Raw genomic sequence first — 26,819 nt, 5'->3', positions numbered from 1 at the left:
GCCGCGGCTGCGCGCGCAGGCGGCTCTATGGCGGCGGCGCTGCGGCTGCTGGAGCGGGCTCGGTACCGGTACCGGGCCCCGGGCCGCGGCTGCGGGGACGCGGCGGGCTGGGGCCAACGGGAGCGCTCGTACTGGCGGGCGCTGCGGCGGCGGGTGCTGGGCCCGCCCGTTCCGCCGTTCGCCACCCCGTGCCAGGTGGGAGCCCCGGTCCTCCGCGCCGCCGCTGCCACCGTGGGCCCGGAGCGCCTGGGCGGCCCCGAGCTGCGGGAGCTGGCGGCGGCGCTGGCGGCCGGGCTGCGGCGGGGGCCGTGCCTGGGGCTCAGCGCCCCGCAGCTGGGGATCCCACTGCGGGTGTTCGCCGCCGAGCTGACCCCGGCGCGGTGCGAGCAGTACCCGCCGCCGCTGCGCCGCGCACACCGCATCGAGCCCTTCCCGCTGCGGCTCCTCGTCAACCCCGCGCTCCGCGTCCTGGACTCCCGCCTCGTCACCGGCCCCGAGGGCTGCGCCAGCCTCCACGGCTTCTCCGCCTACGTCCCACGCCACTGGGCCGTGCACGTCTCCGGTACTGACCCTGCTGCCCCGCACCGTCCTGTCCCGCGTGGGACACCCCACTCACCTTCCTCCCCCATTACCTCCCCTCTCCGGGCCACAGGGGTGGACGAGTGCGGGGAGCCGGTGAGCTGGGAGGCGACGGGCTGGGCTGCCCGCATCGTGCAGCACGAGATGGACCATCTGGATGGGATCCTGTACATTGACCGCATGGACCCCCGCACCTTCACCAACGTCAGTTGGATGGAGCTGATGGACTGACCTGGCCCCCACCCCCAGCTGTGCTGGTGCCTCAGCTCGCCACCACAGAGCGGGGTGGAGCTGGTGAAAGCAGCACAGATTCGCAGCCCAGGGAGTTCCACAGGGCTTTACTGCAGCCAATACAGCCCATGAGGACTTAGTTCGTGCCTATTCCTGCCCCCTTCCTGGCTGCTGCCTGGGTAGGCAAGATGGGATGGGCTGGTGTGGCCACCAGGAGCCTGGCTCTGGCTGCATTTTGGCACCAAAAATTACTTCATGGGTCTAGGAACAAGACCTGCTGGCAGGGGTTGGGAGGAACCCCTGCTCCTGGGTGCCTTTGGGGTCTGTGTCATGGCGTGGGCAGCCCCACACCGCCTTGCACAGGCACAGGTCCCTGTGCAGGGTGGGGGGAGCCCTGCACCCCCCGGGGACAGGCACCAGCCCCTGGAGTCTCCTGCCTGTTGGGGGAAGTGGGGGGTGTATGTGGCCTCCAGTGCGGTCAGAGCCTCAGGGAGGGACTGGGTGTGGATTGAAGCTTTTGGATTGTTTTTATTTTCATACAAACAAGACAGAACCCAAAGCAGCATTAATTTAAAAAATAAAAAAGAGCGGGAAGAAGAGTGGAGTGGGGCACAGCCAGGGGGAGCATCCAGCCACCCAGGCCATGCTTGGGCTCCCCCCAAAGTAGTGTCAGCCCCCGCCCCAGCTGTGCTCCCTGCACCCTGTTGGGTGCTGCAGTGTGACGGGGGAGTTGTGAGAGGAAGATGAACCTGTTTGGCACAGCTGGGGTGGGGGGGGCCGGCACGGCCACCCCAGCCCCCCCCCCCCCTTACCCCTCCCTTAGCCTTCCTGCCCAAAATCCTCCGTGAATTTCTTCACTTTCAGGAGATCCTCAGCATTCACGGTGGGGCGGGTGGTGGCCAGTGAGCGTAGCATGTCTGACTGCAATGTAGGGATGGGGGGGCTGAGCCTGGGCACTGGGGTGGGAAAGGCCGGGGGGGACCCAGGCCCTTCCCCAGCACCCAGCCCTGCTGTGGGGGCTCAGCACCCTGGGTGGGGACAGGTTGGAGGGAGTGAGGAGCTATATCCTTCCCCAGGAGCCACAGCCTTGGCCTGGGGACAAGCAGCTGTGCTGAGGGACATGGACAGAGCCGGATGGGTTCCCGCCCCCAGGCCATGCTGCCACCCCTGTGCCGTGTTACCACCACACTCACCATGCAGACAATGGGCTCCATCAGTTTGTCACTGGGCACCTCCATCCAGGTCATCTCAGTGGCACCAGGGTCACCTGGCGAGCACGGCGTCAGAAGATCGTCCACGATGGCACCCGGGGTGGTGCGGGATGGACCACGCACCTACGGCACAGCACGGCGCTGGCAGGCGGGACGGGACCGCGGCACCGACTGCTGCCAAGGACCCCCCTAGGACAGACCCCCCCTGTCCCAACACAGCCCCATTCACCTTCTTGAAGTGCGTGGCCGACTGCACCTTGCGCACCGGCTGCATGAGTGCGTCCCGCACAATGATGCTGATGTCGGCCCCCGAGTAGCCCTCGGTCTTCCGCGCCAGCTCCTGCACGTTGGCCTCCGTCAGGCTGTGCGGGGTGTTGCCCAGGTGCAGCTTGAACATCTGCGCCCGTGCCGCCTCCTCGGGCAGCGGGATGTAGATCCGCTTCTCGAACCTGTGGGCAGGGCAGGTGGGAGGCAGGGTAAGCCCCCCCATGCTGCCAGACCCCACCGGGAGCAGGGCGGGCTTGTGTCCTGCTCACCTCCTCCTGATGGCTGAGTCCAGCACCCAGGGGATGTTGGTGGCACCCAGCACCAGGATCCCGTCACTGCTGTTCCCCACACCTGCTCGGGGACACGGCCGGGGATAGCTCAGCACGATCCCCAGGGAACTGCGGGATGAAGGCGTCCTGCAGCGTCTCCCACCCCACTCCCCGCCAGGGCCCCCCCCGCACCCTGCATGTGCACCAGGAACTCCGTCTTGATGCGCCGCGCCGCCTCACTCTCATTCTCGTTGCGGGAGCCGCACAGCGAGTCCACTTCATCAATGAAGATGATGGAGGGTTTGTGCTGCCGCGCCAGCTCAAAGAGGTTCCTCACCAGCCTGGGAAGAAGGCAGAGGACAGGGTCCCTGCTCAGGGCCCCTCCACAGCCCCAGTGGCACCCAGAGCCCATGACAGCCCCGGGAACCCTGTGCTGGCAGTGGGTTGCCCCTGGCACCCATTATCTGTGTTAACAGGGTTCACTGATGCTGGTGGCTGCTCCGGCACTGCTGGCGCAGCCATGGGGATGCCAGGAGCCAGCCTGCAGCCACCGCGTGTCCCCATGCTCACTTACTTCTCGCTCTCTCCCAGCCACTTTGACATCAAGTCCGAGGACGACACGGAGAAGAAGGTGGAGTTGGTTGCCTCGGTGGCCACGGCCTTGGCCAAGTACGACTTGCCGGTGCCAGGGGGCCCGAAGAGCAGGATCCCGCGCCAGGGTGTGCGCTTCCCTGCGGCAGAGGCCACTGTCATGGCTCTGACAACCCTGCGCAGGGTGGCTCTGCATGGGCCTGCAGGGACATGCGTCCCTGCTGCTCGGGGTCACCTCCCTGCACACGCTCGCCCCAGCTGCTGCCCCACAGCACCTTCTCTGTGGGCACAGCCACGGTGCCGCCGTGACCCTCACCGGTGAACAGGTGTGGGAACTTGATGGGCAGGATCACGGCTTCCTTCAGTGCCTCCTTGGCTCCCTCCAGGCCAGCCACGTCGCTCCACCGCACATTGGGCTTCTCCATCATGATGGCACCTGCAAGGGGGCGGCTCTGCTCGCGTGGGCACCGTGCTCCCGACGTCTGCCGAGAGCCGGGACAGCCAGAGCCCCTGTCCCTCCCCACCAAACATCCCACCCACACCAACCCCTACCTCTTGGCACAGAGGCCGGTTTGGGGGCTACCAGATCCCAGCAATGCACTCCTGGGCCCCCATCCCACAGCCTGTCCCCCTCCCCGCAGCCATTCAGGAATCCCCCTGCTGACCCCGCGGCCACCACAGCCCCTCACCCATTAGCTGCTCCTGCAGCTTCTTCTTCTCGGGGTTCTCGCCCTCACTGTCACTGTCGCTCCTGGGGAGAGGGGACACGCGTCAGGAGCAGGAACAGCCCTGGTATGGCAGCAGGGTCCCGCCAGCATCACTGTGGGGCAGGGAGGGGCCCCGCACCCCCACGCACCCCTTGTTGTCATTCTGGGACTCCTTGACTGGCTTCTTGCCGTGCTTGTCCTTGCTGCGCAGATACTCCTTCAGCTTCTCCGCCCGGTCCAGGTACTGCATGCACTTGGCTCGGATGCTCTCCTTTGCCTTGTCGTTGTGAGCCTCATCTGCACAGACCCCCGCCAGGCATCACCTGGGGCCCCGTGCTGCAGCCCCAGTGCCCCCGGAGCCCCGGCTCACATTTGATGGCGTGCAGGAAATACTCCACGGCGTGCTGGTACAGCCGCAGCGCCTCCTCGTAGTTCTTGGCCTTGTCCTCCTCGGTGGCTTTGGTGACCAGGTCGATGGCTTTCTGGCGGGGGAGGAGGCAGCGCCGTGAGCCGGTGAGCGGCCCCGAGGGGGCCGGTTGAGGCTCTTCCCCACCGCCCCCCCGAGGGGCCGGGCCTGCTCGCACCAGGGCGGCCGGCGGGGCCCCTTCGGCAGCGCCCGGCAGGACGAGGCCTCCGTCCCCCCGGCAGGGCCCGGGGCTGGATGAGGCCGCCCCGACGGGACCTGGCAGCGGCGCAGGCACACCTGTCTTCGGTCGGCACCGGCACTGGGTGAGGCCTTTCCCCAGCCGGCACCGCACCGCCCCGGGGCCGGCTGAGGCCTTTTTCCGGCGCGGCCTCTCAGCGCGGCGGGAGGAGGCCCCGCCAGGCGCCGGCCGAGGCCCGGCTCCGGCACCCCCCCACCCCGGTCCGTACCTGCAGGGTGGACGTTGTCATCTCATCGCCCGGTGTCGCCGCTCCTGGCGCGGCCCTGCCCGGTGGCGGCGGCGGGGCCCGCGGGACCGGCCGCGACTGCGGCTGCGCACCCGGCCGAGGGGCGGGGCCACCCTCTCGCCCCGCCCCCTCCGCGACCCACCTCTTTCTGCTCCGCGCATGCGCAGCCACCCGTGGGCGGGGCCACCCTCTCGCCCCGCCCCTCGGGCAGCCCCAGCGCACGTGTGGGGACACGGGGGCTGTTCACGCCCCGCCCCCGCCGTGCTGACCCCAGCGGGGTCCCATCCCACCCCCCCGGGACCCGCGGGTGTCTGTGACACCGGAGATCCCCCCACACCCACCCACCCGCGGCTGAACCGGCCCCCCTGCCCTGCCCCACTCCCACCAGAGACACCCCAGCTCCCCCCAGCAGCCTCATTCCAGGCTCTGGCCGGTACAGCCCAGTCTCTTGTACCGGACAGCCCAGCACTGCTCACCCCCTACGTGTGCTGTGCTGGGTATTAGCTGTCCCCCCCCAGGCAAACGCACAGGCTGTGACACCCACACTGCGACGCCCGCACCGTGACACCTGCAGCCCCCCCAGGCACCCGCTGCTGCAACCCCAGCACCCCCAGAATGAGACTTGGAGCCCCCAGAAAAGGCAATCTGATATAAATAGCGATTTACAAAGAATACAAAAATAGAAGGAGCGTGCGGCGCCCACGGTGGGGGGGCCGGGACCTGTAGTGCTTGTGTGCAAGTCACAGCCCCGGGCTGGGGGCTGGCACCCCCAGCAGCCCATGGCCCAGGGCCAGCACAGCCCCTGGGAAGCAGAAAAAACGTGCAGCAGAGTTTGGCTGAGGGTAACGGAGTCTCAGCCGGGAGGGGGGGCCCTGCGGGTCCTGCTCACACCATATCCAGGGTTCCCCCCAGCACCCTGGGGTGAGGGAGCTGCCCCCCGGGGAGACAAAAAGTACAAAAAGCAAAAGTGCATCAATCTACACGTCCTGCCCCAAACCCGCAGGGGCCTGCGACCCCCCCGGCAGCGGGGGCTGGACCTGCACAGCAGCTCCCGGACAGGGGGGCCCAGGCTGCAGGGTGTGGGGGGGCCGTGGGGTCAGCACAGCTTTGGGGGGCACCCCAGGCAGCCCCAGCCCCTCTGCCCAGGGCAGCAAAGATTCAACTTTTGTTTTCTGGCTTTGGGAGGTTTGGGGGGGTCACTGCCACACCCTGCCCTGCTGGCAGTGAGGCGGGGGGAAATCAGCCCCTTTTGTACCCCTGAGTGTCCCCAGTAAGACAAGTGTGTGTGTCCCAGCCTGAGTGGGGCAAAGGGACCCCATGCTGCAGCAATGGGGGCTCCAGCCCATGCAGGGACAATGTGACCCCTTTGGGGGGAGCCCCAAGGCAGGGGGGGCTCCCCCAGTGCAGTGGGGGGAGCACCGGGGGTCCCCCAGGCCGGGGGGGTGGGCTGGCCCCGCTTCAAGGCACAGGCGGTGAGATCAGCAATGGCTTCGGGCCCGGGGGGATTAAAGCTGGTGTCTGTGCCCAGGGGGCACGGGGGGGCTGGGAGTGCCGCCGTGGAGCTGGAGGGGCTCCCCCCAGGCAGCCGTCCTGCCACAGCCCTGGCGGCTCTTGAGGCGGCGAGTCCCGGCCCCGGCAAGGCACTGGTGGGGCAGGAGGGCTGGGGGTCCCTCCACTTTCGCCGGCTGGTTTGTGACGGGGAGGTGGGCGGGGGTCGCCTACGCCAGCAGCCCCATGCGAGTGACTTTGGCCGAGAGGAAGGTGTGCAGGACAAAGACGATGGGCTTGGGGCAGGAGTGCAGGTCCAGCGCCTGGGGGGAGATGGAGAGCAGCGTCAGCCCCCACACCGGCACACCAAACCCTGCGGGGGCACTCACAGCTGGGACTGGGGGCTCCCACCCAGCAGTACCCGGGCGAGGAGGGGATCGAGGCAGCTGGGATGCTGCAGGGATGGGGGGAAGCAGGAGCCACCCCTGGAGGAAGGTCCCCCCCAAATCAGGAGGTGAGCCCGGCTGCCCTCTTCTCACCAGCTCCCCCTCGGGGCCCCCGAAGTCCAGGTAGAGGGTCCTGATGCCGTCGTCCGCCGACATCTTCAGCCTCTCATAGGGGTAGCGGAAGAGGATGGCGCTGCCGCCTGGCTCCTCCCGGCTGATGGTGAAGCCGCCCTCGTAGTGGAGGCAGAGCTGCACCCCCTGCCCCCCCAGCGTGCAGCCTGCGGCACCGGCACCCTCAGCCCCCGGCACCGGCAGCCGCAGCCCCCTGCCCGCCCCGCTGCCCGCGACATCCCCAGGGCAGAGTTCCCCCTGGGCTGCCCGGGTCCCGTTGCACCTAGAGCCCCGGGAGGGAAAGGAGGAGCCCCAGGGTCCCCCCCTGCCTCACTCACCCACTGTCACCTCCTTGATGAGCTCAGCGGCGGCGTGGCAGCCCTGGACGAGGACGCGTGTCCAGCAGGAGAGGTCCCGGTGGGTCTCCACACGGAAGACGTGCATCTCCACACCCTGGCGAGAGCCCGTCCGCGTGGCGAAGGTCAACTCCGAGCCCAGGGCGGGCGAGCGGTGGCCGGAGCCTGAGTGGACCAGCCTGGGGGGGAAACGGATGGAAGGGGGAGGTCAGGAGTGCAGCTGCAGCACCAGCACCACACCATCCCTTGCCCACCAGTATTTCGGGGTCATCCCTGGCTCCAACAAGAGCCAAGGCACGAGTAGAGGGGCTGGATGTGGCCAAGGGGGGGCCGGTCCCTGGGGACACGGGGACAGATCCAGCCCCCCAGCCCACCTGGTTGCCACCAGCGGGTAGCTGTGGCAGGGGGAGGCCCAGGCGTCCCGGGTCCAGGGCACGGCATCGTACAGCAGCAGGTCCTTCTCTGTCACCGCCATCAGCACCGGCCGCCACTGCTGCCGCCCGCCGTCCAGACGCGCCTGGAAGAGACGGTGAGGGGCACCGGGGGTGGTGGCACTCGCTGCTGCCCGGCACCCCGCTCCTGCACCCACAGCCAGGGTGGCCCCACACCAGCGGCTCTGCGTTGCTGGGCTTGTGGCAGCGACCATGTAAAGCCACACACGGTGCTACCGAGAGCAGCCGCCCTGGAAAGCGGCACCATGGGCAGTCCCTCGGAGCCGAGCTCATGGCAGTGCCCAGGCAGGCTGCGGCTGCCGGGCAGTGAACTGGCGGAAAAGCAAGGGGGTGATGAGCATCTCCAGCTAGGAAATCCCAAAGGGAGAGGGGGCTGAGGACACGGCAGCGCCGCCTTTGCCAGGGCACAGCTGGCTGGGGCAGGGGATGGCGGCTGAGCGTGGTGGCCCGGTCGGTGTCAGGGCTCCCCAGCAGCAACCGCAGCCTCGCCAGTGCTGCTGTCCTTGGGGATGACACCGGGCAGCACCCGTCCCCAGAATGGCACTTTTGTCACATTCCAGGCACCGGGACATCCCCAGCAGCGCGTACCTGCTCGGCCAGCCAGGCAATGTGCTTCACCTCCCGGCTGCCAGCTGCGGCCCCGCCGGCGCCCAGCATGGCGTTGAGCTCGGCCAGGACCTGGGGCAGCAGCGCGGCGATGTTGGCGTGCAGCGCGGTGAACCAGGAGTGGGCCGTGGCCGTGTCCTTGCAGCGCAGGATCAGCGTGTTCCTGCTGTCCGGCGAGTGCAGCTCGATCAGCCTGCCAGGGGATGCGGCGCTGGTGGGGCCAGGGCAGCAGTGCCCGTGCCCAGCCCGGCAAACTGGCTGCACTGGTTTGGGGCTCCGGCCGCACTGGGGAGCTGCTGGCACAGCCCAGTGCCAGCAGGCAAAGGTGGGGGATTTGCAGGGCCCCCCTGACTGTAGGCAGAGGATGCTGCCAGCCCCATTTGGGGGGGCACAGCCCCAGCCCCGGCCAAACTCCCCAGACTTTTCTTTCCCAGCTTGGGGAGGAAAACGAGAGGTGACGGCCGTGGTGAGAGGCAGCCCCAGCCCCATCCCGGGGGGCCCATGGAGTCCCCCCCCAGCAGCAACCAGTGGGCTGGGGGTGCGGGGGGGCCCTCACCTGTTCTCCAGGTCAGGCATGCTGAGGTTCCTGGCAGCGAAACACATCTTAAGCGGGATCACCTTGCGGTCACGGGGGCCCTGGTGCTGGGGGGAGCCCGAGTCCTCGCTGCTGCTCAGGCTGGGTGACTGCGGGGGGGCCCCCTCCCACGGCAGGTCCGACACCAGCGAGGGCTTCTTGATGTAGGGGGTCACCTCCCGCATGAACTTCACTGGGGGAGCAGGGGGGCAGGTTAGGGCTGGGCAGGCCTTCTGCAGCCCCACGCCGCAGCCCCACACCCCGGGGATGCTCTGACCACAACGGTGTCTTGTCCCCCCCCAGCACGCACAGGCACAGGGTCTCGGCCAGCCCTGCGGGGTTGTGGGACCCTCCCAGCACCACCAGCACAGCCCGAGAGCTGAACTCACCCCCCAGCCCGTGCTGCAGGCAGAGGACACACAGGGGACAGGCAGGGGACAGGAGACACCCTGCCACCCCCCACAGGGGTGCTGCAGCCCTGGGGAGGGGACACGGCCCGGAGGGTCCCACCCTGCCCCGAGACGGAGATGTCCCAAGGACAGGCGCTGGCGGCTCATCCCCGGCACCGGCGCGGGCATAGGAAGGGGACACAGCGCAGGACAATGGGCCGGGCAGGAGGTCACCCCACAGCCCATCCTGACCCGCCCCGGCCCTGCGCTGCCAGTGCGGCGCCCGCCAAGTTTCCAGCGCCGTGGGCGCCGCCGGCGCGATGACCCCGTGCTGCCGCTCACGCCTGCCAGCAGCTTCGGCAGGACGAGGAGGAGGAGGAGGGTTTGCGGCCAGGACATCCCGGCTCTGCGCTCCTCTCCAGGCTGGGCAGGAAGGAAGGAGCCACCGGCTCCTGCTCCCCCCGGACCGTGGCTCCCCCGGCACCACCCAGCACAGCCCCGGCGAGGCGCCGGCACCCCGCAGCCCCCCCAGCTCCGGCCGGGGCGAGCAGGGCGTGCGGAGCCTGGCTCAGCCAGCCCATGGTGCCACCGCGGCCACACCGGTGCCAGCCGCCACGCTCAGGGAACGCCAACGCTGCGCCCATGTCAGGGAGCGTCCGCCGAGCCGCCGGCCGGAGCGGGGACGAGGCCAGGGGAGCTGCCAGCACTGACGGCAGCCGGGGCCCCCACCCGCCCCGGCTCCCCGGCCAGCACACACGACAGCAGGCTGCCTGTGCCAGGCCCCGGCACACCAAGAACAACATCCACATACCCCAGGGCAGTGGGGAGTTAAAACCAACCCAAACCCAAGCAAATAAGCTGTAATTCGCTGTGAAGCGAAGCTCCTGCCGCTTGGGGAAAGTGTCTGTGGAGCCGGCACAACACAGCGCTGCAGCCAAGCCGGCCAACCTGCCAGCGCTTTGCTGGAGGGGGAATGACAGTGGCGACAGGGACCAGGTCCGGCTCTTGGACGGTCGTTCTGCTGCCCAACCCACCAGCGCCTGCCTGTGCGGGCAGGAGATGTGGGCAGGGATGGGGAGCGGGCAGGCAGACCAGCCCCCGACGGATCTGCTGAGCCGAGCGGCGCACCGGGGACGTGCTGCCACAAGGCGCTTGTCCTTGCTGCGGGCAGCAAACGAGTTAATATTAGCCTCCCGCTGCACTGATCCTGGGATTACTGCCGTCCCCACGCACCCCTAATCCTGCAGCCGGGCCAGGCAGGGCAGCAGCGCCGCGGGCAGCGGCAGGGGCGGCAGCTCCCGCCACGGGGCTGCTCGGCAGCTGTTTGCCAGATGTGGGCACTGGCTCCAGCACTGGCTGGGAGCCCAGCACCCTCCAGCCAGCCCCTGGCAGGGCTCCAGCCCACGGTGCTGTGAGCCCGTGGTGCCAGTGCCAACCTCCGCCAGGGCACGGCCACCACCTCCTCAAAGGCTGGGCTTGCCGGGAGGACAAGAGGCTGAGGAGGCAGCTGGTGGCGTGAGAGCCCGAGCCCTGTGCTAGGAGCTGCCAGAGGAGCGTGGGCTTGGCGGGGCTGTGGCCAAACCGGTGGCTCTCAGCAGTGGCTGGGACCAGCAGGCAACTGCTGCCAGCTGCACCAGCTCGGCCACCGCAAGCGAGGACCCAGCACGAGCAGATGTGGGGATGGCAGCAGAGCTGGCTCCCTGCTTGCGGGGGGACACAGCTGCAGCACACGCGGGAGTGTGGAGCCCCCCGTGCCAGCAGACACAAAACTGGGACCGGGGCAGCAGCACCTGCACCCACCTCTGCTGCTGCTGGTGAGCCAGCGGCCGGCACACACCGCCCTGGCACACACCACCCCAGCACAGCTGCTGCCGCCCGCCTACACGCTCACCGCAAAGGAAACCCGGCCGCTGCCTGCACCCCTGCCTGGCCCGCCGCAGGACGGCTGCTCTGCCTGCGCGGCAACACCGGGTCAGCACCAGCCTCGTTGGGCTGAGCCCCCATGCACCGCCGGGCAGCACTGCTCTGTCCTCAGGGCTGGAGCCCCCTCCTGCCACTGGCACCCAGAGAGAAACACGGAAGAAAACACCGAGAGGTTTCCCCACAGTTGTACATGGGTCGGTTCTTGCAGTCGCGCTTCCCGTTCACCAGCGCCCACCAGCCCGTGTGCTGCCGGCCAGCGGCTCTGCCCGCAGCCTCCCCGCAGATGCGGAAGGGCTCCCTTCCCCCTGCCTGTCAGGGCTCGCCGGGTGCCTCTGGGCACGCCAGGAGGAAGGTGCCCGGTGCAGGTCTCTGCAGCCAAACACAGCGCCCAGCACAGGGGCTGTCAGCCCCACGGGTGGAGGACTGGAGCTCCCATGCACCACGGCCAGCCCAGGGCCCCAGCAAAGCCCCGGCACCTGCCCAGGAGTTCAGATGGTTGCACCTCCAGGGGCTGGCAAGGAGGAACAGGGCAGGACATGGGGCTGAGCCCTCCCAGCTCCTCTCCAGGCCCACGGGTGCCAGCGGGCCCGTCCTGCCACAGCCACAGCCGCAGCTGCAGCCGTCAGACAAGCAGCCCCACAGCCCCGGCGGGACGGGACGGGAAGGGACGGCCGCTGCGGCGCCCGTGCCTGTGGCGGAAGCGAAGGACAAACGCTGCGGGGCTGGAGCTCCTGCGGATGGGATCAAACGGCCGAGCGGCGCGAGGCAGGACGGGGGAAGGACATGGGAGAAGATGATGAATCTGGCACAGAGTCCTGCCAGGACTCTCACTGCCTACGATGGTGGCCCTGACCTGCTGGGTGTTTAAACATAAAACCCAATGCCGTGACTCCACCTTGGCCCCTGCAGCCCCCAGCCGTGGCCAAGCCGCACAGAGCTGCCCTGTGCCGGGTACGGCTGTGCCAGAGAGTCACCTCACCACCCTCGTGCCAAGGGCAGGTGGGTGAGCCGGAGCGCCCGTCACCGGCTCCAGCCCAGCTGGGCACAGCTGCATTCATGGAGCAGCCCCACACACCAGAGGACAGGCGGCCTCACTGGGACAGGACAGTGTGTGTGGCACCATGGAACTGCATGGGCCACCCTGACCCTCAGCACGGGGGGTTCATGTCCTCCTCGCTGCCCGATGCACAGCACCCCACAGCACCAGCCCCGTGCCATGTACCGCCGGGCATGGCGGGTCCTGCCCGAGCTTGTCGGGCAGCTGGGAACAGGTTCGGCAGGAGCTGGTGGCTTCACTGGGCCAGCCCCAAGCCAGCTGCACTGCAGGCATGAAACCCACGGGGACATGGGCAGACCCCAAACCCACCCCCCAGAGGGCCAGTGCCCTCCCTGGGGACTCAGGGCGGGCACAAGCAGCCATGCTGGGGGCTCCATCCCCAAAGATGGGGGACACCACAGCCAGGGGACTCCCGCTCTGCCCCAGGGGACACAGTCAGCAGAGATGGCCCATCCTCGTCCCCAGCTGGGAGGGGTCCCTGTCCCACAGCAAGCAGGAGCACCCTGGCCAGGGAGGAGACACTGCTGTCCCTGTCCCTGTGCCAGGTGAGGACACACTGAGACCCAGCACTGGGGTTGTGGGTTTTGGGGGAATAAACACACATGTACTGTGAGTGGGGTGGGGTGGGGAGAGTGGGGTCCTGCAACCGGAAAAGGGGACCAAGAGCGGGGTCCGGGAGCCCGGTGACAGCGGCAGGGGGGTGTCGCGGGAGCCGGTAATAGGACTGGGGGACACCCGGAGAGGAGAGAGGGAGCACCGGGGGTCTGGGGGTGGGGTTAGTCGGTACCTTCGAGGATGACCTCCTTCCCGGCTCGCTTCAGCGCCTGGACGGCTTGATCGTGGGTGGCATCCCGGAGATCGACGCCGTTAACGGCGAGGATGGCGTCGCCCAACCGGAGCGCTCCGCTCCGTTCCGCCGCCAGCCCCGGGAAGATACGCGAGATGAGCACCGGCATACGGTTCTCCCGACCTCCCTTGATGCTGATACCGAGCCCTCCCGCCTCCGCCTTCACCACCCGCACCCTCCGCACGCAACCGGGCGCCGCCTCCGCGTTGCCGTTCACCACGCCGTTCACCGCCGCCGTTTCGCCACCGCCTCCTCCTCCTCCTCCCCCCGGTTCCGCCGTCAGGCTCAGCGCTTCGCCGCTCAACTCCGCCGCCACCCGCACCCAGCGCTCCCGGAGCAGCAGCTCTAACAGCCCCGTTTTGCACGCCCGCGTCCACACGGCCATGCCGCTGCCGCCGCCGCGAACCGGGAGAAGGGGCGGGGCCTGGAGCGGAGGGGGCGTGGCCGTAGGGGCCACGCCCCCGCCCGCATGGCGCGCTGCGGTAGGCTCCGCGTTATGAATGAGGCGGGGCTGGGAAGCTCCACCCCTCCCTCCGACGCGACCAATCGCAGCAGCGGCGGCGGCCAGCCGCCGCTGCTGCGATTGGTCGCGCCGGAGGGAGGGGCCATGAAGCCCCGCCCCGTGCGTTATTTCCCGCCCTGCTCTCCATTTCCCGGGCTCTGCCAAAAGCCCGTTTAGCGAAGCTTCGCTCCCCGCCTTATTTCTGGGAGACCGACTGGGCAGCTGTTCCTAGACCCTGGATTTTCCCCTCTGCCCCCTCCTTTGGGGTGCGGAGGGAGGGAAATCACAGGGAACCCTCAAATTCTGCTCTCTCCAGGCACGGAGGTCCCAGTCCCACCAGGGAGCCTACAAGCACAAACTGGAAATGGGGTACTGGTGTTACTGGGAGGGCTGGAGGAGAAGGTGCCACTGCAGAGCTGTATGTGTTGAGAGAGGCGGTTTGGCGGGGGGACCTCATGACACCCCAATCCCACCCGAGGAGCACCAAGACACCCCAATCCCACCTGCACGCAGCCAGGACTGTTCCAAGGCACGCAGCAGGGGCACAGGCTGCTCACACAGCTACAGGTGCTGCACGGGGGACTGAGCACCAGTAATCGCTGTCTGTCTGTCTGTCTGTCCAGAGCCCAGCTCCCTCCGCGATGGGAGTCCCCTGCCCCAGGCAGAGCCCCGGTGGTCACCAACCCCCTCTGGCTGCTGGAGAAGCCCAAAGCAGGACCTGATGCTACCCAGCAAAGCAGGCAGCAGGAAGGAGATCCAGGGTGTCACCTTGTTCCCACAGCCCCAGGATGGGGACTGGCATGAGCTGCGGGACCCTACGAGGTGCCACATCCTTGTGCTTAGGCCAGTGCCAACCTGACTTGCTGTCCAATACCAGGGAGCCCTGCAGCACAAGGACGAGCCCTGAGCCTGCAGCTGTACAGAACAGCGGGGTTTATTCCTACAGTACCCTCTGAAACCTACACACACAGCTTCTGCAGCCAAAGCAGCTGGTTCTGCTCTCAGGTGCCGAATTTCTTCTGTTGGACGGGCAGGGGCAGCTCGGTCTTGATGTCCATGATGGGCCGCTCCACCATCACCAGGCAGTTCTCATCCAGCAGATCCGCAAAGAGCAGGGGCTGTGGGCAAGGAGGGCAGGGGATGAGGGTGCAGTGCTGGCCCCCTCCACCAGGCAGCCGGCTCTGGCTTAGCTGTAACCAGAGCCCACGAGATCGCAGCCATTGGCTGCACTGTGACAGCGTGGGACAGCTCTGCTGCTCAGGCGCCTGGCACTGGTACAGAACTGGGAGCAACTGGGCACAAGAGCAGGTGGGGCTGCAAGGACCAGGGGGCAGGGCTCCCCCCAGTCCCTGTTCCTCGCCATGGCACGCACCCAAAGACACTGTCACCCACCTGGAACTTCTTGCAGATCTTGAAGGCGTGGAGCTGCCGCTGCCGGGCTGTCTCCGGGAGCTGCTTCAGGGTGCTCTGGTTCAGCAGGAGGGCACTGTTGTCCGGCAAGGGCTGCCGGGAGAGCACATGGAACACATCAGTGCCACCCGGACCGCCGCCAGCTCGGTGCCGCAGGGACGAGGACAACTGGAATGGGCAGGGGACATACCCTGGGCACAAACCCAGCCCTCCCGACAAGGCACACGGGCTCACCAGGGACTTGTCGAGGACACAAAACATGTAGACGTCGTGGAGCAGGATGTGCGAGGGGTTCTTGGGGTTGAAGGTGATGTGGGTGATGTGCGTGTCCCTCTCCAGCCAGAGCCTGTGCAGCCCGCAGTTCTGCACCATGCGGCTCCAGGCCGTGTACTGCTGCTCGGGGATGCTGAACTCAAACAGCTGCAGAAGTGGGAGAGGGGGTGGCTGATGAGATTGGGTCCTCCCCAGCATCATTACAAGCCAGGCAATGCGGCCGGCAAGCCCCAAGGCCAGGGAGAGCCGTGGGGAAGAGACCGTGGCCACAGGGGCTGTGACTGGGATTGCTCCTACCTGCTGGTCCGCATAGGCGATGACGAGGTTGTTGGTGACGGGGTGGATGGCGAGGGCCGTCACCGCGCAGCTGTAGGTGGGCACCGTGCAGTGATGCTGAAGGGCAGGAGGGGACAGAACTGTGACAGGAGCAACCAGCACCACCTCCAACCCCTCTTCCCTTACACGCCCCAGCCCTGCTCTGGGGGCACAGCAATGCCCCAGGGTGGGGTCCGAGGCGCTGAGCCCACCCTCCCCAGCCCCACGGCAGGAGGGCAGACGGATCGCTCCCGCAGCCCCCACCCCTACCTTGAAGCATTTCAGGCTGTAGATGTGGATCGCCCAGTCTCCGCCGACCGCGGCCACCCAGTGCCCATCTGCACTCACTGCCAGTAGGTAAACGGCCTCGGGGGTCTCTGCAGAACACCTGCTGGCTGTAATGGCTGCTTGGGCCTGCCAGGAGCCCCAGATCCCCCCGGGGACATGCAGACACAGGTCCCCCCACTGACTGGGGTGTCCCGGCTCCCCCAGTCATGCCAGGCCACGAGGGTGGCACAGACACGGGGCAGGGGCTGCCAGGGGGCAGGACCCACGTGCCTCGGGGCAGGACGGGGGGGACACGCTGGGCCCTGCACACCCCTCTGCACCTGCAGGGGGGACAGGACTCAGACCCCAGGGACCTCCAGCACCCCAAGCTCGAACCTGATGGTGGGCGCAGTGTATGCAGGTGTTTGCAGCCCTCTGGCTCCAGCAGCTGGAGGACGTGGACAGAACCTTGAGCAGAGGCGATGAAGAGGCTGCTCGAGTCAGCGGCAAACTGGAGCTGGTAGGCTGGGAGGAGCAGTTTGGGGACTTTGGGGACCTTGATGGGGAGAAGCAGCGCTGGCAGTCACCTACTGCTGCCACCCTCGCTCCCCACGAGCAACGCTGGTCGTGCCAGTCCCCAAGCACCCCACAGCCACCCACCAGCCCTCCCAGCCATGGGGTGGCCCCTCGCCCTCCTCACCTTTGCAATACTGACGCTGTCGCCCTCGTACCGCAGGCGGTAGAGGTGGAAGCGGGAGGTGGTGGAGTAGGCAATCCAGCTGCCACACGGTGAGACACAGCTGCAGTAGATGTGCTCCGGCCCCTGGAACACAGAGCGGCTGAGTGGGGCTGTGAGACCTCCCGGTAGTGCAGCACACACAGCTCGGCCATCAGAGGGAAAGCGGGGGCTGCCCTGAGCCCTCTGGGACAGCCCTCAGCCCGGCTCAGCCCTACCTTGCTCTTGAGCTGCACGAGGTGCTCAGGCATGTGGCGCAAGGGAAGGACCTCACCGTCCTTTCCTGGGGTGACAAAAACCATGTGGCTCATCAGTGGCAGTAGGGAAACCTCATGGGTCCTGTCAAGCAGCTGGGGATCCCGGGGAACAGCCCAGACCCTTCCCCAACCTCCCGAAGGCTGAACCTCCCAGGCCTGGCCCAGCTCCACTGAACCACAGGCTCAGCCACACACTGGCCGCGCAGCCGCTGCCCGGGCACACACTGCACTGGGAAATGCGGAGCTGCGGGGAGGAAAGGGCCGGGGCGAACCCACCCCACACTGCTCCACAGCAGGACAGGTCGTGCCCGAAATCCTGCAGGCAGTGCGGGCAGGGCTGCAAGACTCACCGGTCTTGTCAGTGGAGCCAAGTCTCCAGAGCTCCAGGTGCTGGGTGAACTGGAAGAGGAGCAGCCGGGCTTTCCTGGCACAGGAGACGAGGCGTCGCTACGTACAGAAATGGGCAGAACTGTTGTGAACCCGCAGCCCACGAGACAGGGCTGGGCCCAAACCAAAACACCCCGGGGTGCCAGAGACTCCCAGGTGGGGAGAGGAAGGACTCGGGTCCTGTGGGACGGGAGCCTGGAGGTGGAGACCCAGCAGGACCAGTGAGACGAGCCTGCCAACTTCCCACCCCGCGCCCGCTCCACAGCAGGAGCCTCCAGACATGCCAGGGCCAGGGAGCGGACCCGGCAGGGCAGGGAGGGGACACAGTGGGGCAGGGAGGGCCAGTCTTTTCCCGCAGGACGAGCCAGCCCTGCCAGCCTGCCTCGCCAGGCACGAGTCCCTCCAGAGCGGCACTCACGTGGGGGAAAGTGAATTTGCGGAGCGCTGCCTCGTAGCCCTTCTTCTGCACCTTCTCCATCAGCGAGCGGATCACCAGCTGCGCATCCAGGCCTGGAGCCAAGCACAGCTCAGCCAAACCGGTACCACTGGGAGCCCCGCGCCCTCCCCGTGCCCACGGCCGGCCCTACCCCCCGAGATGAGAGCGGTCCCGCTGTGCACCACGGCTCGCACGTCATGGGTGTGATGCTGGAAGGGCTTCGTCCGCACCCAGCGCTTCTCCAGGCTGCCCACTCGCACCGGCAGCAGCTGGAGCTGGTAGGTGGCCCCGGTGGAGGTGCCCACAACGATGCTGTCCTCCTTCTGGTGACAGAAATGGGGACGGGGCTTGTGGGCACAGACTGGGAAGAAGGAAGAGGCAGCACTGGGAGGCAGGAGGGACCATCAGCCTTGGTCCCAGCCCTGCTCCTGCCCGAGCGCCTCTGGCCCTGCACAGAGCAGCCCAGACGGGCCCCCAGCTGCCCGGGGGGCGCTGGGGGGGCTCAGGGGACTCACCCACCTCTGACACAGCCAGCGAGAGGGCAGAGGAGGTGCTGACGGTGTGGGACTCCACCAGTGTCCCCCGCTGCCAGTCCCAGAACTGCACCCTCCCAAAGGAGTCGGAGGTGACGATGGTGCTGCTGGCGAGGAAGATGACGCTCCAGACGACGCACTCGCGCTGCACCTTCTGCACGTGGTAGTTCACCATGATCCGCTGCACCGTTTGGCCTGAGATGGGGGAGGGACGGTTGGGGGTGGCAAGGGGACCCCCCAAGGCGCAGGGTCAGCCGGTGCTGACAGTCCCCGGGTCAGGGGACAGGCCAGGCGCGCCCCTCGGGATGTGAGGTACCTGAACAGACATCGAGCACACGGAGGACGTCGACGGAGCCGGCTGCTATGTGAGTGTCTGACGGGTGCCAGGAGAGACAGAGGATGCGGCCTGTGGGGAGGGACACTCCAGATGTGCCCAGTCACCAGGACAGGCAGGAGGGGTGGACGGAGGGACAGAGGGACGCTGCCACCACAGCACCGACCTCCTGCACTCACCTTTCCGCCTGTCCAGGTTCCGCTCAAACTGGATTCCCCCAGGCATGACTTGGAAGAGTTTAATGGAACCGTCCTCGCAGCCGATCTGCCGGAGGGCAGGGGTCAGCCCCGGGTGGGGCTGGGGTCCGTCTCCCCCCACTGCCCCAGCTCGGGGCTGGGAGAGCCCCCCGGTGCCGGTGCCGGTGACTCACCACGAGCCGGGTGCCGCTGCCATTGGCCGCCATGCTCCAGATGGGCCCCCCACCGCCGTCCACCGAGCAGGACGTGCTCAGCCGCGCCAGGTCGTACTCGGTGATAGCCCCACCGAGCCCAGCCCCGAACAGCCGGTCGCCCCCCGCCCAGCACAGCGCTTCCACCGACCGGGCATCGTGCCCGGGGATCACCTGCCGAGAGAAGGATGCCCGTTACCCACCGCCCGGCCCGGTGCAACCCCCCGGTACGGCCCGGTGCAAGCTGGTACGGTTCGGTACAGCCCAGTACGGCTCGGTACGACCGGGTACAACCCGGTACGACTCAGTACGACCGGGTACAACCCGGTACAGCCTAGTACGGCTCGGTGTGACCCGGTACTGCTCAGTACGGTTCCGTATGGCTCGGTACGCTCCGGTACGGCTCGGCAGAGCTCCGTACGGCCGGGTCCAACCCGGTCCGGCCCCCTCACCTTCTCCTGGAAGTAGTTGGCGGCGAAGTTGTAGACCTCGACGGTGCCGTCGGTGCGGGCCAGGGCCAGGCGGGCGGAGCGGGGCTGCCAGGCCAGGCAGCGCACCCCGGCCGGCACCAGCCCGAAGAAGCGCACCCGGTGCACCTCGAACTCCCCCATCCGCCCCGCTCCCGGTTCCGCCCCGCGCTGCCCCCACGTGCGCGCGGCGCCCCCGGAACCGGAGGTCCGCGCGCCGGGGAGGAGGGGGCGCGGCCGGAAGCGGAAGTACCGGCGCGGCGGGAGATTCGGGCGCTGCCGGGCGGCGGCTCCGGCCCGGGCGCGGGTGCGGAACGCGGGGCCGGGCCGGGGGCTCGGGGAGCGGCCGGGGCTGGGAGAAGGGAGGGGCCCGGGCCGCGGAGCGACTCGGCTGGCCCGGCCCGGCCCCGCACCCCCGGGGCCGCTGGAGGGCACCAGCGTCCGCGGCGACGGCCCGGGGCGGACTACGGGGCCGGGGCGGGGATCCTGGGTGCGGAGGGGGTTGCAGGACTGGGGGGCGTCTGGGTCTGGGGGGGCTGTAGGGCCCGGGGAGTCTGGGTATGGGGGTCTATGGGGCCCGGGGTGGAGGGGCCTGGGCATGGGGGCGCTGCAGGGCCCGGGAGGGGCAGCTGGGTACGGGGGGCCCGGCGGAGCCGCACACGGCCCCGGACACAGGGACCGGGGGCTCCCCCCACGGCAGGGCCTCCCCTGCGTCCCCCCGCACTGACCGTGGCTGTGCCGGTGCTTTGCAGGCCCGGAGCATGGTGCAGATCGTCATCTCCAGGTGAGGCCAGCGCGGGCTGTGCAGCCCCGGGGGGGCCGATCGCGGCCCCGGGTGCTGGGGCCGCTGCTGCAGCCCCCTCTCTCCCCGCAGCGGCGGTGCCGACGGGCTGGCACAGTGGGTACTGCTGGAGCTGCAGGGCGAGGTGGAGCCCCGGCAGAGCGGGGGGCTGGCGGGGAGCGTCCTGGGAGACCTGCACTACACCCGCCAGGTCAGGCAGCCCCCGCCGGGTGTGCTGGGACAGCCCTGCAGCCCTCGCCCTTTGCCATCATCCTTTGTCCTCACCCTCTGTCTCTGCTTTCTGTCCCAGGGCATCCCCGTGCTCATCGTGGGCCACCACATCCTCTACGGGAAGGTGGTGCAGCTGGAGAAGCCGTTTGCCGTCCTGGTGAAGGAGGGAGCCGGCGAGTCCCAGCCCGCAGGGCCACACGCCCGCTATGCAGTCACCGCCCTCATCAAAACCAAGCTCCTCTTCAAAACCCGCCCCAAGCCCATCATCACCAACGTGCCCAAGAAAGTGTGAGGTCCCACATCTGGGCACCCACGGCCCTTCCCAGGTCACTTGTCCCCCCCTTAATGACTCTGTGTCTGAGAACAGCTGAGCTTTAGGGTGCAAACCTGGCTGCTGTCCCAGGCGAGATGGATCCTGGAGGGCAGGAGCCTCCTCCGAGCCCTACCCTGTCCCCACACGCTGCCCTTTCTCTGCATAAGTCTTTATTTTGACAAATCCATCAGGATATAAAAACCAGACTTTTCCAAGACATGAAAAAAAAAAAAAAAAGTCCACCCTGCAGGTTAAAAAATAAATAGATTTACAAACAATTTGCAATCAGTATGAATACCAAAGAGCTACAAAAGTCTTTCTAAAAAACCTTGTATTAAATTAAACAAAAAGCCATCTAAATGCTCAGTTGTAGAAAGGTGTTTTGTTTTTTTTTTTTATAAGCCCTGAAAAAAGGGCACAGGAGAGGGGAAAGGGACAAGGTGGGGCTGTGGGTTGGCCCATTTATGCATGCCGGGGTCTTTGGCAAAGCTGAAGGGAGGTTCTGCCCTCCCGGGGCAGCTGGACCCCCCTGGAAGGGGCTGGGGGAGCCTTGGGGGTCCCCGTGGGTACGTGCCCGCACATACAGCAGCCATGGGGCAGAGGCGGCACCAGCCAGTGGTGCCGGCACCGTATGGGGCTGTTTTGCCATAGCACCATGGGAATGGGGAACACAAGGTCCCCGAGAAAGCACCAAAGGGTGGAGGATGGAGCTGTGGCGGGGGGTGGGGGGAGCCCGGCCAGCAGCGCTCCGCACACTGGGACGCTCGGTTCGGCACCAGGAGGGACACTGCCGTCACCCCCCCCAGCACTGGGGCTGTGCCCAGGCTGGTGACGAGCAGCCCCAGCTCAGCCTCGCCCTGGCTTTGTACAGAAAAACGAAAATAATAAGGAAAAAAAAAACAAACCAAAATCAGGATAAAAAAGTGAGACAATGAAAAACGCGGCGGCGGGCGCGCTCAGCGCTGCCCAGCACCAGACGGCTCAGTGCCGGCTGCGCCGGGGCTGGTGGCAGGAGGGGATGGGCAGTGGTCACCTGGTCCCCATCCCTGGGGCCACCCCGGCACTGCCCGCGGTCACACCTCGGCAAAGGCCAGCCCGCACTGCTCCTGGCGCTTGCCGCAGCGCCGGGCCACGATGGCCAGGTAGAGGGCAAGCAGGGCCACCCAGTAGCAGGCGTAGAGGATGGCACCCGCCACCAGGAAGGCCACCTCGGTCTCGCTGAAGAGGTCCTGGCTGCAGGCGGTGTAGGCCAGGCCGCCCAGCAGCACAGCCACCCACACCGACACCGGCAGCAGCCCCACCGCGTTCACCACCAGCGTCCGGCGCCCCGAGGTGCCCCAGCCCGACTTGTTGATGGTGGCGATGGCGAAGATCTTGGCGGGCAGGAGGCTGGACATGTAGAGGAGGGCGTAGAGGGACATGAAGATCATCTCGGCGTTGCCGCGCAGGAAACAGGCGTAGGTGGCCTTGATGATGCCCACCAGCTGCACTGTCAGCAGGAACAGGAGGATGTTCCAGACGCGGCCACGGTAGAAGAGCTGAATGACAGTGGCGATGAGGAAGAAGGGGAAGAAGCCGGTCACCACCGACTCGTAGGTCATCCAGAGGTGATGCTTGTGGAACCACAGCGCGTTGTAGAGCCACTCGCGGAAGTAGGACTTGCTCCAGCGGGTCTGCTGATTGAGCCAGCGCAGGTAGCGGGTGGGCGTCTCCGTCAGGCACTTGGAGCGAGCCGTGTACTTGGTCTGGTAGCCCAGGCTGAGCACGCGGTTGGTGAGGTGCCGGTCGTCCCCGAAGCTGCACTTGCTGCCCAGGAAGGTCTGGTGGTACCAGTCCTCGAGGAAGTGCTGCAGCAGCGTGTTGCGGTACATGCCCAGGGGCCCGCTGATGCACTGCACGCACCCAAAGTACGACTGGCAGGCGCGCTCCACGTTGAAGGCCATCCAGTACCGCACACTGCTCAGGAACGACAGCCACGAGTCATACTTGTTCAGGATCTGGGAAGGGCACAGATGTGAGCCCCGGTGCCACCACAACCCCCCGGCACCGCTGTGTCCCCCCGGCACCCTCCTTCGTGACTGCGGTACCTGGACGTCGCCGCCGACACCACCAACGCGGGGGTCTGCCTCCAGGATGCGGAGCATCTCGGCGGTGCAGGCGGGGTCCAGCACCGTGTCTGAGTCACACACCTGGGGGGCAGAGGGAACGTGGAGCCCCACTCCTGCCGCCCACACGCGCCCGGCAGACAGCCCAGCCCACAGCCGGGCAAGCCCGAGCCACGGCTGGCGAGACCAGGCAGAGCTGTGGAGCCCGGCAGGCGGTGGCAGAGAGTGGAGTACCCGCGGTACCCGGTCACCGCCGCCCCGGGCCAGCCACCCGCTGGCACCGCCGTGGGACCTGCCCCAGCCACCACCCCGCACCCACACGCGGGAACCCGGCACCCTGTGCGGTGCCACACGGGGTGACAACAGCCTGGGGCACGTCCTGCCTGCACCACAGGGGATGCGCCGAGGAGGCGATGTGGGACCCTCGCGGGCAGCGGTACAGGCAGGGCTGACCCCTCCGGCCACCCTGGCGGCACTTCACCCCCAGCCCACTGCTGGTGGCTCTGCAGCCGGTGCACGGGCCGAATCCAGCACCAGCAGCTGCTCCTGCCCCTCCCGCAGCCCCCTTGCCTGGCTGCACATGCCCCTGCCCAGCTGTGCACCCCCTGCCCGCATCCCCCTGCCCGCCCAGTCCATGCAGCCACCTGGATGTAGTCCACGGAGTCTCCAAGTGCCCGGAAGGCTGTGTACATCACCTCCCGCTTCCCGCCCCACTTCTGGAGGATGCAGGAGTAGGTGTTGCTGCGCACCAGCGCCTGGACGCGGGCCAGCCCTTCCTGCAGCCCGGCCTCTGTCTCCCCCTCGCCTCGTGCGTGGAAGTTGCTCTTCCAGACGTAGCTGCCCGAGTGCTCAGAGCCCATCACGTCGTGGAAGATGTCCAGCATGTAGGTGTCGTCAGGGCCATTCCCGTCCACCACCATCACCACTTTGAGGTCAGGGAAGGCGATGCGCTTGACGGAGCGCAGGCACTTCTTCAGGTAGTCGGGATCCTCCTGGTAGGCAGCGATGCAGAGGGCCACCGAGCGCCCCAGCCGCACCGGCCGCCCCTCGCCCCGCATGCGCCGGTGCTCCAGGAAGGCAAAGAGGCTCTGGATGAAGAGGTGCAGCCCCAGGATGGCCCCGTAGAGCCCGAAGGAGAGGTAGTGCTTCTCCGTGTGGATGAACTGGTAGCCCGTGACGTATGCGGCGAGGATGCCCCCCAGCACCGCCAAGGCGAAGAGGCTGGTCCCGACGATGCGCAGGGCCGTGGAGAGGCTCCCTGGCATCTAGGGGAGCGGGCGGCGTCAGGGCAGGGCCAAGGGGACAGCCCATGGCACCACCCACCGCCTGGATCGCCCGGAGGGGAAGGCAGGGGGACACCACTTGGCTGCTGCCCCGTGGCTGCCTTATCCCTCACCAGTCACCAGTTTGGGGGTCAGACCTTCCCGGTGCCTCCATGGGGCCGGGAGAGGTGTGGGGGTCCCGAGCATCCCACTGAGCACTCACAGCCCCGTCCAGCCAAGCAGGGACATGGCCAGTCCCGGGCCCCTGGTGATAGCCGGGCTGCAGGGCTGGAGGGCAGGGAAGGGCACAGGGACACTGGGGACCCGGTCCCGGGGTGTCCCCAGGGCAGAGACACTTCCTGGGCACGGCCACCCAGAGCCTCCGGCCGCCCCAGTGCCTGCGGCGGGACCTGGCCCCCGACCCCGCTGCAGGACGGGGACCCGGGGACGGGCAGCGCGGGCGGCGGGGACTGCAGAGCCGCCCAGCGGGGCACGGCGCGGGGCGGGAGGCGGGCAGGGCGCTGCGGGCAAGGGGTGCGAGCAGGGGGTGCGGGCAGGTGAGGGGGTGCAGGCGAGGGGGGCGGCACGAACACGTGAGGGGTGCGGGCAGGGGTGCGGGCAGGGCGCAGAGCCACGGGCAGCACCAGCCCCAAGGACCTCCCGCGGCACCGGCAGCGCCCCCCGGGCAGCCCCTGCCCCTCCCCGGGCCCCGCAGCCCCCGGTGCCGGCTCCGCGCTCCCGGTGCGGGTGCGGCCGCGGCCGGTTCCGCGGGGGCGGAGGCGCTCCGAGCCGGTACCGCGGGGCCGGGAAGGAGAAGGAGAGACCTGGAGCGGGAACTCACCGTGGTGGTGCCGGTGTCGCCGCTCGCCCCGGCCGCCGCCGCCGCCGCTGTGCGCCCGGCCCGGCCCGCGCGGCCCCTTTATACGGCGGCGGGGCCAGCACCGCCCGCAGCCCGCGGGGGCCCCGCCCGGCACCGGCACCGCCGGCACCGCCACCAGCCCCGGCACCGGCAACACCTGGCACCGGCCCCAGCCCCGCACTGCGGGAGCGATGATCGGCCCCGGCGGCCCCGGCATCCCCATCCCCCGGCGCCGGCATCCCCCCGCGCGGCAGCGGGCGCCACCGGCGCCGCCCCGGGGACCGGCCGCCGCTCATCGGCCAGAGCAGCGCTGGGCCACCCAGGGCCACCTCAGGGTCCCCGGTGCCACCCCTGGGGACACTCTGTCTCTCCTATTCCCCTGCCCCACTCCTGAGGCTCCTCTCATGACACCCATGTGTAACCTACATGTCACCTCCGCGTGCCACCGTGTCCCCTCCACGGTGCTGAGCCACCTGGGCACGGTCTCCCCGCTGTGTAACTCTGTCCCCGTGGCTTCTGGGTCCCAGGGCAGGACCGGGGCCATCCTGGGGACAGCAACCTTGTGCCGGTCACACACAATGTCCCTGTGCTGAGCTGATGACAGGGGACAACCAGCCCTGGGAGGGACCACGCTGAGTCCAGAGGAGGTGCAGCCTCAGCTTTGGGCTCAAATGCAGACTTTTGGGTTCCTCACCCTGGTACAGACCATCGTGTCCTGCTGGGCTGGGAGATGAGTGATGCTGGGATTAGGCCTGGACCGCCCAGTCCCAGGAGCTGGGGAGAGGGATCTCTCCAGCACGAGCCCCTGGCCAGGCAGGCCCCCTCGGCTGATCCCCCGGCATGGCGGTGACGCCGCTGGCAACTCCCCACCACAGGTGCTGGAGCCGCGCCTGGAGACGGTGCTCAGAAACTGGTGAGCCTGTGGATGGTGGGGATGGGACAGGGACACCAGGACCCTCAGCTCAGCTGGCGGGGCTCCCACATGGCAGTGGTGGGGTGTGGAGCTGCGAAACCTGGCACAGTGAGGTCAGACCTGGCATGGCTGTGCTGGTGCTGTTGCTGCAGCACTGCCGGGCACATGGGGTGCCCCTGTGGCTGCAGGGACCTGTCTCTGGGAATGGGGGGGACAGCGGCAGCGTGTCCCAGCTCCACAGCCCTCCCCAGTGTCCCCCAGCAGGGACCCAACCCTGGGGCTGCCCAATGGCCCCTTACCCCTCAGTGTGCTGGCAGCTGCCGGGCACCTGGCCCTGCTGCCAGCCACAGGAGCGCTGCCCAAGGTGGAAACCAACCTCCTTCCTCTAGCACGGCCGCCTCCTTGCTCCTCACGGCAAGAGGGACAGCCAGTGCCCAGCCAGCGGCATCAAAAGAGACTTTTCATTCAAGAACGGTCCTCTGCCGGTCACAGTAGGCCCTGGGGAGGCACCGCTGGTACGGCAGCATCCTGGCACGTGCCCGTGGCACCGACGTGGGCTGGCGGCAGCGGGAGCAAGGAGGAGCGCTCGGCTGCCGCTGCTCGGCTGCCGCTGCTCTCCGGCGAAGACAACGTGCTCCTGCTGCCCGAGCACACCTGGCCCAGCGGCACAGTACAGTATGGCACAGCACGGCGAGGTGTGGGCCCGGCGCAAGTGGCTTCACTGGGCATGGAGACACAGCTGGGCACCCCCAGCCTGGTAGGAAAGGGTATGCCGGGCCCCTCACACCATCCAGTACCCGGGGCTGTGCACAGCGGGGCTGCCCAGCAAGGGGGCTCTGGTGTGACCCCTCAGCATCCCTGTCCTAGTGCTGGTTCCCCCACCCAGTGGGTGCACGGCAGCTCCTGGCACAGGAGTGGGGCTCACAGTGCTGCAGCACCCATGGGCCTGCCCTGGCCAGAGGCAGAGAGGTGGGGGTTCCAGCCTCCAGGGATCGTCCCCATCCCTCACCCAGGGCTGGCACCCAGAGACGGTCCCTCCATGGGCACCCACCAGC

At 68.0% G+C, this 26,819-nt stretch overlaps 6 protein-coding genes across 6 annotated transcripts; 2 read left to right on the top strand and 4 right to left on the bottom strand.

The window, feature by feature from the left end:
* Window positions 1-27: 27 nt before the first annotated feature.
* PDF (peptide deformylase, mitochondrial) lies at window positions 28-1,407 on the top strand. Its single transcript, XM_065640755.1, has 2 exons — window positions 28-562; window positions 653-1,407. The coding sequence occupies exons 1-2, from the start codon at window positions 28-30 to the stop codon at window positions 808-810; spliced, it is 693 nt and encodes a 230-aa protein (XP_065496827.1). The 3' UTR covers window positions 811-1,407.
* VPS4A (vacuolar protein sorting 4 homolog A) lies at window positions 1,319-5,009 on the bottom strand. The gene is made up of 11 exons (XM_065640754.1): window positions 4,729-5,009; window positions 4,226-4,337; window positions 4,005-4,152; window positions 3,838-3,899; window positions 3,465-3,584; window positions 3,132-3,288; window positions 2,750-2,898; window positions 2,558-2,639; window positions 2,251-2,470; window positions 2,004-2,144; window positions 1,319-1,731 (listed from the first exon to the last, which is right to left on the bottom strand). Exons 1-11 carry the CDS (start codon window positions 4,747-4,749, stop codon window positions 1,630-1,632), a joined length of 1,314 nt encoding a protein of 437 aa, XP_065496826.1. The 5' UTR covers window positions 4,750-5,009; the 3' UTR covers window positions 1,319-1,629.
* Window positions 5,010-5,390: 381 nt separating this feature from the next.
* SNTB2 (syntrophin beta 2) lies at window positions 5,391-13,466 on the bottom strand. Its single transcript, XM_065640788.1, is given in 8 exon segments — window positions 5,391-6,557; window positions 6,774-6,958; window positions 7,130-7,326; window positions 7,522-7,664; window positions 8,188-8,398; window positions 8,762-8,972; window positions 12,936-13,436; window positions 13,439-13,466. Coding segments are annotated over 8 exon segments (1,569 nt in total). The 3' UTR covers window positions 5,391-6,464.
* Window positions 13,467-14,419: 953 nt separating this feature from the next.
* On the bottom strand, window positions 14,420-19,544 carry UTP4 (UTP4 small subunit processome component). Its single transcript, XM_065641177.1, has 16 exons — window positions 19,286-19,544; window positions 18,816-19,007; window positions 18,625-18,709; window positions 18,428-18,517; window positions 18,098-18,306; window positions 17,730-17,901; window positions 17,561-17,652; window positions 17,106-17,202; window positions 16,717-16,781; window positions 16,463-16,585; window positions 16,159-16,318; window positions 15,766-15,872; window positions 15,478-15,573; window positions 15,142-15,327; window positions 14,890-15,000; window positions 14,420-14,615 (listed from the first exon to the last, which is right to left on the bottom strand). The coding sequence occupies exons 1-16, from the start codon at window positions 19,442-19,444 to the stop codon at window positions 14,499-14,501; spliced, it is 2,061 nt and encodes a 686-aa protein (XP_065497249.1). The 5' UTR covers window positions 19,445-19,544; the 3' UTR covers window positions 14,420-14,498.
* CHTF8 (chromosome transmission fidelity factor 8) lies at window positions 19,525-20,973 on the top strand. The gene is made up of 4 exons (XM_065641178.1): window positions 19,525-19,607; window positions 20,053-20,084; window positions 20,175-20,292; window positions 20,392-20,973. Exons 2-4 carry the CDS (start codon window positions 20,062-20,064, stop codon window positions 20,602-20,604), a joined length of 354 nt encoding a protein of 117 aa, XP_065497250.1. The 5' UTR covers window positions 19,525-19,607; window positions 20,053-20,061; the 3' UTR covers window positions 20,605-20,973.
* A 725-nt stretch (window positions 20,974-21,698) lies between these two features.
* Window positions 21,699-23,995, bottom strand: HAS3 (hyaluronan synthase 3). Its single transcript, XM_065641096.1, has 3 exons — window positions 23,375-23,995; window positions 22,713-22,814; window positions 21,699-22,622 (listed from the first exon to the last, which is right to left on the bottom strand). The coding sequence occupies exons 1-3, from the start codon at window positions 23,993-23,995 to the stop codon at window positions 21,699-21,701; spliced, it is 1,647 nt and encodes a 548-aa protein (XP_065497168.1).
* Between the last annotated feature and the right edge of the window lie 2,824 nt (window positions 23,996-26,819).

Source organism: Caloenas nicobarica, chromosome 9 (genome assembly GCF_036013445.1).
Source record: "Caloenas nicobarica isolate bCalNic1 chromosome 9, bCalNic1.hap1, whole genome shotgun sequence".
In the NCBI taxonomy this organism is placed as follows: Eukaryota; Metazoa; Chordata; class Aves; order Columbiformes; family Columbidae; genus Caloenas; species Caloenas nicobarica.
This window is presented reverse-complemented; position numbering and strand designations above follow the sequence as displayed.